The sequence below is a fragment of the Vanellus vanellus genome (genome assembly GCF_965231255.1).
Source record: "Vanellus vanellus genome assembly, chromosome: 14".
Lineage (NCBI taxonomy): Eukaryota > Metazoa > Chordata > Aves > Charadriiformes > Charadriidae > Vanellus > Vanellus vanellus.
The window spans coordinates 16,859,458-16,870,531 of NC_138919.1; the positions used below are offsets into that span (position 1 = coordinate 16,859,458).

At 50.0% G+C, this 11,074-nt stretch overlaps 1 protein-coding gene across 1 annotated transcript; it reads right to left on the minus strand.

Annotated features, from left to right (window-relative positions):
- Positions 1–800: 800 nt before the first annotated feature.
- CHST12 (carbohydrate sulfotransferase 12) lies at positions 801–8,171 on the minus strand. Its single transcript, XM_082490416.1, has 2 exons — positions 8,105–8,171; positions 801–2,561 (listed from the first exon to the last, which is right to left on the minus strand). Exon 2 carries the CDS (start codon positions 2,464–2,466, stop codon positions 1,207–1,209), a length of 1,260 nt encoding a protein of 419 aa, XP_082346542.1. The 5' UTR covers positions 2,467–2,561; positions 8,105–8,171; the 3' UTR covers positions 801–1,206.
- Positions 8,172–11,074: the final 2,903 nt, after the last annotated feature.

Consider the following 11,074-nt stretch of genomic DNA (forward strand, 5'->3'; position numbering starts at 1 on the left):
GAGTTCACCTTGACGCCTGCTTATTGAAAGAAACTTTTCGGATCTTCTTCTTCCAGGGATAAGCATCTGCATCCCTGCCACGTCCCCTTAAAGTGTGCACAGGAATGAGGACATAGCACAGTTCTCAAGGGACATGCACCACACGAAGCAGTGACCAGGCCACAGAGCAGCACACCACCTCCCCTCCTGTAACTGGCTGCGACAGCAGGAACCTGCGTTCCTGCCTAAGCTACTGCAGTGTGAAGCCTGGATACCAATTCTGGACAGCACACCCACCCAAGAGCACGCTCTGCCCATCCAGGCTGGCCACAACACCCAGGAACTTCAGGCACCGTCCTGCAATGGGACATGTCACGGAAGATGCTCCACACTAGCAAGGGGCTGAGGAACCTCAGCTTTTTGGAAAGTAGAGTCCCACCACCACTTTGATGGAAGGTGAAGCAGTGCAGAGGTACTGTGTTGGCCACCTGTGTATCCTGAAACACCCTAAGGGGCTTGGCGTCACTGCTCCCAACAGCCATCTCCTTCCTGTGACCGTGGCGTCACGCTCACCAGCTGTGACCGGTACATGTCACCAGAGCACTGGGATTCTTCCAGGGCTGTCCGGCAGAGTCAGGCACTGACCCATCCAATCTGCCCTGAGCCCAGCTCAGTGCAATGCCAGCGGACATGGCTGGTGAAGGCACCTCTGACAAACCCAGCTCCCAAAGAGATGTGTGTGCTCTGCAAACCTCGGACCTCCAAAACAGCAGCCCTGACACAACACACAGAGGCAGGTACATCATTTCTTGGGTTTTTCTTTTACTTTTTTTTTATTCCTTCCCTTCCTTTGCCACAACACACGCTTCGTATTAAATATCTTAAATATATTAATTTTTAAAAAGTATTAATAAAAAGCTACTGAAGGACACAGCTGGCAGAGTGACCAAGGGCAGCAACCCATTGTAAAACATGGGGACATTTTAAAAAAAGAAAACCCAGAAAACAAACGATAACAAAAAAAAACTGGCTTTTTTTCCATAAGCACAGCTGGCTGGAATACCCTGGACTCTGGCATTATTGCAAAAATGGAAGGGGAAGCGGTAGAAAAAATATATTCCGTTGGACCAACCTGTATAGGGAAGGGAGTTAAGAGCAAAAATGAGGCGGCTTTAATCGTTTTTGGTATTTCAGATGTTCCCTCCCACACCCACCACCCAATCACTTTTAGTCTTTAAGCAAGTTTTCTGGCTTGGGGTAGCCAAAGAGTACAAAATCTGCTTCATAAAGCTTGTACAGCTGCTGCCTCCAAGCCAGTGGGATTTTGGCAAACCAGTCGTCTTCCCAGCTGCTGGCAGTCCTGTTCCGGTAGCTGGGGGGGAAGCGAAGCAGCCTGTCCACTTTGAGGAGCTGCAATAGATAAGCAGCATCCTCATCCAGCGTCTCCAGCTTCCCGATGAAATCATAGTCTATCTGGCATGGATGGCACAGACGGTAAACCTGCCTCCAGTGCTCATTGAAGGGGGCCATCTTCTCTGTCCTAGGATCCAGTAAGTACTGGATGAAGTCAGAAAAAGAGACTTTGAGGCCTGCCCCAAAGGCCTCACTAACGGAGGTGGGAAGGTTGGTATGGTTGGAGTACAGCTTAAGCATGGGGATGGCAAAACGCCGGTAGAACTCCTCATTCTCCAGCTCAAATTTGCTGCGGAAGGCAGAGATGAGGCGGACAAAAGGATCTCGTACAAAAAGAAATTTAGTGTACTTCTTCAGCTTGATCTTCATGAGGTGCCGGGAGAACTTCCCATAACGGCGCCAGAATTTGTTGAAGGTCAAGTGGGTGCTGGTGTTGTGGACGTGTTCCCGGGGGATATCCAGAGGGTTCCGGTATGGGACCCCCTGGTCCAGCAGGCTCTCACTTAGCACAATCATCACCCGTTTCCAGTTGGTGCAGGCCACCTTGGGGACATAACAGTAGATGATGCCATGGCGGTCATCCACGATCAGGTGGTTGAGCTCATAGTTTGGGATGTCATCAAAGGAGCGATCCTTGGTAGGGAAGGCGAAGCTGGAATTGGCACAAAACTCCCGCAACGTTCTCTGTCTCTCTATCTGCAGTTTCTCTTGGTCCAAGCTGTTTCTGGCATTGTGTGTAGACCAGTCATAGCCCCGCACGTTCTCCTCCAAATTGCTCACCACAGGCTTGCTAGAGCCCTGGACAAGTAGCTGCTCTGTCTTTCGGGAGATAGAGCTGTTCTGTTTCAGGCTCGAACTAAGCAGCTTTGCCAAAAATTCATCCACATCTGGCAAGGCTTCCCAGTCTTCACCTGCCGTGATACCAGGGATGGCTCCTGGGGAATGAGGTCGGGAGAAGGACGTATGCAGGTAGAAGTGAGCCGTTCCCACATTGTCCCAGTAAACAATGATCAGGAGGATCATGAAGATGGAGACCAGCACCACAGAGAGACGGAGGAGCCGTGCTTTGGTCATCCTGACACCTACTGTGATAGCTGGCTTTCACCTGGATTCACCTCTGGCTTGCAGAGTGAGGCTTGGGATCCAACATGGTGCCGCAGCCCAAGAGCCTGGAAAGGTACCAGAAAAAAAGTTAGTTGAACCCTTAATCACTCTGGTTTGGAGAGAATGACTTTGCACAATCAACACTTGCCACAGGGCTGACCATCCATTTCCGCCACGGGGAGAGCTGTGCGAGTCTGAGGTACTCATAGAGACCCCACAGAGAAGAGCTGACCGGTCAAAAGGAGGCATAACGTGTTGCAATTTTACCAGTTTCCATAGCAATCATGGGGTTTTTAATCAATCTCAAGTTTCTAGAGTCATGTGATTTCAAAACATTTTCATTTAAAAAATAAATAAAATATAAAGATTTCAGGCCTAGAGTTTACAGAGGGAAGTGTGAGAGTATTAAAAAATACAACTATATACAGAAAGTATACAGCGCCAACTGCCTTTCAGACCTTCTTGATTTTTAAATATATCTAACATACAACAGGAAGAAGAGGACTCAATACATGATTTCAGTTTGTGGTATCACACTGTCATCTTATCTCCCCCTGAAGATGCTCTGTACCACTGTGCTGAAAACAAAGACCTTATCAGAGTTATAAATACACAGCTGAAGATGCTGTTGCCTCAGTGGCTAAAGCAAGCCCCTGTTGAGAGAACATCACTGACCTGAACACACCGTCTTATCTAATCTGCGTGAAGGCCCCCAGCAGAGATCACCTCCGCGACCTTTCTTGGCATCTGCTTCATTTTGGCAAGAACAGAGATTACACACACAGTTTTCCTAAAAAAAAAAAAAAAAAAAAAAAAAAAAAAGCCAAATGGAAATGGCCCCAATAAGAGCCACATGTCAATAAAAATCTAAAGGAATAACTACTTTTAATTGAATGATTTCTGATTAAGGATGCTCTGGTAAATCTCTGTCCGTGTCCGGACTCTGTTGACTCAGGACCTCTTTTACTGGTTTAATGTAATTTGTATTTCTATCACACTCATCCCTAACAAGTCTTGATCACCAAAGACAGGCGAGAAATCACTGTTAAAAAGGCAGCTCAGAAGATCTTTTCTGGAGAGTGAAGCAGGTTTGCTTTTTTTTTTTTTTTTTTTTTTTTTACTTCAACCAGTGCCATCTTTTCTCTGCTACCTGTTTCTCTGCTGACTCCCAGCCTCTTTCCACCAGCTAGCTCCTCAAGGGAGAGCCGTCTCCCCACCCTGCTGCGTGTTTTCTGGTCCAAGACTCCATGCAGAGGCAGGCTGGCAAACCAGCTCTGCTCTCTCTCTAAGAGATCAAGGAGCCAGGGAAGAACAACATAGTAAAGTGAGGAGCAGCTATCTGCTATTTTGAGAGAGAAACCAAGGTTTGCTGCTTTAAAGTTTCTCTCTGCAAGATTTAACATCACAAGACAAGCAAAAAGTAATCACTGTAGTGCTCCTCCTCCCCTCCAAGCACAAGTCCAGACCCTGATTATAAACACAGGACAGCACCTACAGATCGTAAACGAGTCACCTTTTCTGCAGACATCCCTGTTCTTTCTAATGACTTCAGAACAAACCCTACAAACACCAGCTCTGAAAACAAGACCACTTCAGGGCAGGAGAAAAGCCCTGAAAAGCTTTTCAAAACAAAGACTGGGTCTCTCTTCCTCCCGAGACACAGAGGTTGCTCCCCAGCCAGTTCACATGCCATCCTTGAATGGCACCAACCCCACCCTGTACAGGGATGCGAAGAACCTGAGAGTTCAGATATGCAAAAGTGCTGGGCTCTGTCATTCCCAGAGGAAACTTGCTCAGCACCTTTGAAGCTCACAGCAGCTTTGCATTGAACAGCTTATCTGAAGAGCCATCTGCGTGGCTGTGCTTAGGCCTCAGGGATGCCAAATTTTAACAAAGTCTGGGTTTCAAACACTAAACCAAAAGCATTAGACCAGAATTTAGTAACAAAAAGGAACAATACCAGATACAGTTACATATCAAAGAACTAGCTCAGCTTGTCCCAAAAGATGTAAAATGCAGAACCAAAGATTTAGGGTTTTTCCACCCTGATGTATTTCTTTACACTTTGGAGGTAGGGAGAGCCAGAAATTCAGTGAAGCCGTAGCCTAACACCTGGCTTTGCACTGCAACACCAAACGCTGTTTCCTGGAGCCAGGCTCCTATTCTACACGTGAAGAGTGGCTGGAGGAACTGCAGACATAACACTTTGCACTCTGCAGAGCAAGAAGCAGGTATTACTCAGCAGTAATTCTCTACATTTAGCTAGTCAAGACTGAGGATAGAGCAGATCAAAGAAGAAACACCCAGAGAGATGAGCACGGAGTTAAAGAAGGGGCAAATTACATATGTGCGTCAGCACTTCAGGCCAGGCATCTCAGTCCAACAGCAGAAGATAATGGAGTGACGCTGCCAAGCCTACTGCTTGGCACACTTCTGGGTTTGCGTTTTGCCTGAATCTGTTCTTGCTTTCGAGACGGTTAGCTGTTCAGGGCAGGGACTGCTTCCTATTCTGGATGAATAGGGTGCCCACTGCGCACATAATTCTGAGCACACTGGGTTTCCAACGCTGCTAGAGACCTTTAGGCTGGCTGGAATGCAGCAAGCTCAGAAAGCTGCGTGGAGCATCCCCTTCTGCCATCCCTATACCCAGCAGATTCCACAGCTTCAGGCAGCGCAGCAGCCTGCTAGCATTTCTGCAAAGCTGTCCCACCCCAGCCCGGACAAATCACCCTCTCGGCAGCAGCAACAGAAGCAAATGAGACGCTGTGTGTGGCACACGCATTCCTCGGGCAAACAGAAGGAGGGCTCTTTGTCAAAGCCACCACCATAATGTAGCTTTACTGAATGCACCCCAAGGGCTCGAGCCTGCTTTCCAGGACACTACACACAGGTCTGCCAGAGCGTTTTGGCTTTTCCAAGACACACAGCAGCAAGCAGCACAGAATCGAAATGACTCCACTTCTATTAACTCTATCAGTGCCAGAGAGGAACCCTGGAAAAGAGCAATAATGCAGCTTAACTCCCTCTCATGAGAAAAACGCTACAGAAAACAGAGTTACTCTATTGACTATGATACATCCTCTTCCTGAGCACTTCATAAAAGATACCAGACTGAAAGCACAAATTAGAGGTCTCTGTGCACATCAGAGGGGACGCGCCTCCATCCTCCCCTTGCCAGAATCAAAAGGAAAAGCCTCCCGGAGGAGCCAAGAATTTACATTCAAGTTTAACCCAAAGTCACCAGCCAACAAGAACGTGCACCAGGATCCACACAAAGCTGCTTCTGTGACACGACGCTGGCAAACTGGGAAACGGACCAAGTGCTATAATAGTCCTACAGAGTCCCCTGAGCAGCCATCCTGTGATCATCTCCAACCTCGAACCTGGCCTGGGTGTGAACCAATGCCAACTGCTCCCCATCCCAGGCCGAGAAAGACACTGAAGATCCAAGGTCACTGATCCCATCCTCTCCCATCACAAGCTGCCATGTCAAATAACCACCTCTCAAACTCTCATTTAAAACCAGAAAGGGGCACGTACCTCCACTGCTCTTATTGCAAAAGCTACTGCAGATGCAACTCCTCGGGGATTTGGAAACCTTACGTGCCCTTCACAGCCTGATTGTAACTGTTTGTTCTCTGGGCAAACAGCAGCTTAAGTAATTCCTGTCTCTCTCTTCCTCTCCTCTTGGCTTTTATGCAACGACTACATTCTCTCACAGCCTCTCTTTGCAAAAGAAAGTAACTCCAGCTCACTTACAGGAGCTGTAAGGCCTACAAAAAATAAAGGAGCTTACATACTGGTGTGTGCTGGAGACAGGGGACAATAACCCCTCTCTATGAACAGCAATAGTTTTGAAGGGACTGTGCCTTCAAAGACCTAGGCGCAGATTCCATCTCTTCTTTGTGCTTCCCTAGGCTTGTCCCTCTCCCATTGCTCCTAACTCCCTGCAGGGAATCGCAAGGCACAAGCCAGGCACTGAGCACCAGCTCACCTCCTCCACGGCCCTCTTGTTCTAATATGAGAAGATACAGGATTTCAGGCTCGGGCTTTGCCTGCTTCTGTAGACAGAAAGAGCTGGAATGAGAACTTTTAAAAACATACATAAAACCCAAATTCAAACAGATACTTTCCCTTGGGGCACCACCAATCACTCGACCCATGCAGCCTTCTTTACCCGCATATCACAGTACGCACCTGCTACCAGTTACACTTAGGGAATAAGCAGGCTCTCAAGGAGTAGAACCAATTTAACCTCCTGCAGGTGCAGAATGAGCTCCCATCACCCAAAGCAGATGGATGCTGTAGCAATAATCAGAAATGAATTTCACATGCTTGGCCATCACACAATAAATTGATTCTCCCCAGCTTTCCAAAAATCTAGCACCCTTTGCAGAGCAAGGAAGTTTTAACTCATGTAATGGCATCAGTAGTTACATTAGCATAAATGCAGTGTAAGCAAAAAATAGGGCTTGCACTGCATGTTTTACCCCGACTTAGCGCATGTATGCTACAGACCAGCAAAAGAATGTCCCAATGTACATAGTTATCCCAGTACCTTCCCTCCCATCACTGCCACAAAGCCTGGTTTGTACAGGCCTGGCACCACCGGTCGCCTCTTTTTTCATACCCGTACTTGGAAGTCATCTCAATAACCATATTTCTAAGACTTCCAGCAGGAAACTCCCCAAACGCAGCATGTCTTGTTTGTTCATCAACTTTGTCGCAAACTTCAAGCACACCCATCGTTCCTGGCCTCACAAAGGCAGGAGGAGTCTCAGCAAGCCTCGGTGCCTACAGCCTGGGCCAACAAAACCCTATGTTTCTGGTACATCAACACGGGGGCCAGAAATCAGACCCTGCCACTCGTGCCGCCTGCCTTTGCCTTACAAACACCTGATCTGAGCGCAGTTTGCTGCTGTACGTAGTGCGGCTCTGCTCTGAGGTTCCGCACGTGAAGTTCAAGCGGGATTAACCACGTTAAGGGCCGTCTGGGTGAAGGGACGGACGCTAAAAGCCGCGGTCTACCGTCGGTGGAAATGCTCCGCCGCGGAGGCTGTTCCCTGGGTTTGCTTTTACAGCCGCAAAGGCTCCAGAGTTCAGAAGCGACCCCGGCTGCCGGGCAAGGCAGGGAGACCGCACAGGCGGCCCGTTACCGAGCCTCAGGCCCAGCACCGGCGGTGGAGGGGTGTGTGGTGGTGGAGAAATCCAGCGTTTCACGGCGTGGAGAAGAGGAACGGCCTCGCACAGCCGCCCGCCGCCCCGCAGACCCCCCCAGAGCCCCGGCCGCCTCCCCGCCCGCGCCGAGGCATGAGGGCGGGCAGCGCTGCCCCAGCCCGCCGCACGACGCCCCGGCTGCCCATGGAGCCCTGCCCGCGGAACCGGCCGGCCCTGCAGCCCTACCTGCCACCGGAGAGAGCCGAGGGAAACGGCGGGCGATCGTGCCCCGGCTGCAGCTCACGACTGGAGCTCGCCCGGGACCGCCTCACCCGCGCCCCGAGCAGCGCCGCCCTCCCCGCCCGGTCCGGTCCCCTCAGGCGCCGACACCCAGGCCCGGCCCAGCCCAGCCCTGCCCTCCCCGCCCTGCCGTGGGCGGCTCCGCGCTCACCTCCCGCCCGCCTTCTTCTTCTTCTTCTTCTTCTTCCTCCTCCTCCTCTGCCTCCTCCTCCTCCTCCTCCTCCCGCTGCCTGGCCCCGTCCCGCCGCTACCCGGGTGCCGCCGCCTCTCGCGAGACGCCGGGCACGAGGGTCCCCGCAGGGCTGCGGCGCAGGCGCCGTTCCGCCCGCCGGCGGGGAGGCCCCGGCCCGCCCGGTCCCGTTGCTTACCCTCCGCGGCCCGGCGGCGGCTGCTGCCCTCCCCGCCGGGCCCTGAGGGCAGCCGGCGGTGCGGTGCGGCCCGTAGGCCGGGCCGGGAGCAGGGGGGTGACCCGGGTCCTTCCCTCAGCCCGAGAGAGGCCGAGACCGGCGGTGGCAAAGGCTGAGGAGAGGACTCTCTTCTCAGAGCACCCTGAGAGGGGGCTGCGTGGCCGAGCTGCCCCCTTCGAGCAATTACACGAGGAAGATTTAAGCTAAAACTAATTTTTAAATGGGTTACAGGTTGCCTGGAGGACTCGGGGGGGCCCCCCGCCCCAGGGGACTGGGGGTGTTCAGCCTGGAGAAGAGAAGGCTGAGGGGAGACCTTCTCGCTCTCTACAGCTCCCTGAAAGGAGGGGGTAGTGAGGGGGGTCGGTCTCTTCTCCCAGGTAAAAAGCAATAGGACAAGAGGGAATGGCCTCAAGTTGTGCCAGGGGAGGTTTAGTTTGGATACTAGGGAAAATTTCTTCACTGGAATGGTTATCAAGCGCTGGAACAGGCTGCCCAGGGCAGTGGTGGAGTCACCATGCCTGGAGGTATTTAAAAGACGGGCAGACATGGTGCTGAGGGACATTAGTTAGTGGTGGGTTTGGCAGTGTCGATGATTGGAATCGATGATCTTAGAGTTTAAAGGTCTCTTCCAACCTAGACAGTTCCATAATTCTAAGACAAGGAGCCAGTGGTGGACGAGGCAGCAGCAGCCCTTGTGCCAGGATGGACACAGCATCCCCAGACCCGACATCGCTGCTTGCTGGAGCTCATAGTTCTAGAATGCAGTCACTTTTAAGCTGTTTTGTGGAAGAAAATCCAGCCTTTTGGGTTCTAGCCCAGCAGTCTTTGTTAGGAGCACAGTATATATAACTAGATACAGAAAAGCTAAAAAATGCTGCTGGAAAAGACCAGAAGAGTTTAAGCTCCCTTTGCTTCTCTTATCATTTGTGATTGAGAAGAATCAAATCACAAAGCCGTTATGAGCACTGTCCCACTTCGTGCAGGAGATGGGCTGCCATCTCACCTCCAGCAATTATCATTTAATTTAATAATAATAGTCATGTAGTTTACAGATTCCACCTCCAAGATCCAAAATCCCCAACTTTTACATTTGTAAAACCTACATTTTAAGTCTGTTCATAAACAGGGTAATTAGTACATTGTGCGGCTCCGTACTCTTCACAACAGTCATGGCAAATTATCAAACTCTGTTGCACAACTTCCCTTCAGAGATAAAGCCTTAAACCAATGCGTTCAGCTCAAATGTCCCACTCTTTGCATGAAATAGCTCCAAACACTGCAACTCTTCATGGTGATTCAGCCCAAAGGTATTTAGTGGCAGTATATACGCTTGGAAAACTCCGTTTTCCGTCACTTTTGGTCCTTCAGCGCTTGCAGGTCACGTGAGGTCTTGTAAATAGAGGCTTGGCTCAAGACCTGCTGGCACAGGTTTGTTTTACACACAGTCTGTGCTTATTTTATCTGTGTGTCCTTTTTTTGTATCTTTGTTTATGTGGAATAGTCAGCCCCAGGGAACAAGTTTTCCTGACCTTCCTACTTCGCAATCGCACCTCTTCCTGCTTCTTTCTGTTTCATAAGGAAAATTGGCCACTTGCTTATGCCATCTTACACACTTGTATTGCATCCCTACTTCAGGAGTTTATAGAATTTTATAAATACAAGTAATTTAAGCTTTCTCATCCCTGAAGTTAGCTATCCCCCCTTGTCTTGACAGGTAGCAAAGCGAGAGGGATTGTGCTTGGTGTCACACAGGAAGTCAGAAGGAGCACGTAGGAGAATTCTTGGCAAGTGCTGCAGCTGTAAAAAAGGTTCTTCATCCATTTGAAAAATGCATGAACCTACCTGAGATTGTCATCTTTGATACTTCGGCAGACTTAGGTGGGAAGCCACTCCTGTTTGGGGCACGGAGTCACTACTTATTCAGTGCAATGACCAGAACCACTTTATTTGCAGTGTATTTAAAAAGCAGGGAAAATGCTTTTAAAAAGCCCCTTATGGAGAAGGCTGCTGGCTGGAGACGTTTGTTCCAAAAAGAAAAACACATTCCCGTGGTTTACCTCCAGGCTAGCTCTTATCAGGGTCTTCACCTGTCACCATGCTCCTTCTCCCGGCTCAGTCAGATCTGCAATGCTCTGTAGATGGAAAAGAGCTTGGAGCAATCTCTGGCTGCTCTCACAGGCAAACATCTGCTCATCCAAACAGCATTCCAGGCGTGCGTTACACCTCCCAGCTTCACAGCAACACACAGGGACGGCGGAGAAGAAAGGGGAAATTATTTCTCAGGCATTTACATTTGGTTTTAATAGTCAGGGAGCCTTTGGGATGCATGGGTGGCATCCACACTTTTGCCCTGGGATAAAAGGCAGCTTGGGCTCCATGCTGACATCTTCTGGGAGGCGAACACTGCTGCGAAAATGAGGTTTTCCTCTTCTCTTGCACTCTGTTAACACACTACTTGTCTTAAACTGAAGCTAACAGCTAGAGCGTGCAGTACAGAGAGGAAAGACTTGCAGTAGGGGTATGGAAAAAGTAATATACCAACCTATAAGGTCCCCCTCCCCCTGCTACCCTTCCCTCTGCTTCTCAGCATCACAAAATGTATTGTAGCTTTTGTGTTGAGGCACACTCCCCCTGCACTTGCTTCCTCAACTTCCAGCAGTCTCAAAATTGCAATAATCCCTTGGGGCCATGGAGTCCTGCTCCTCCGGTGACTT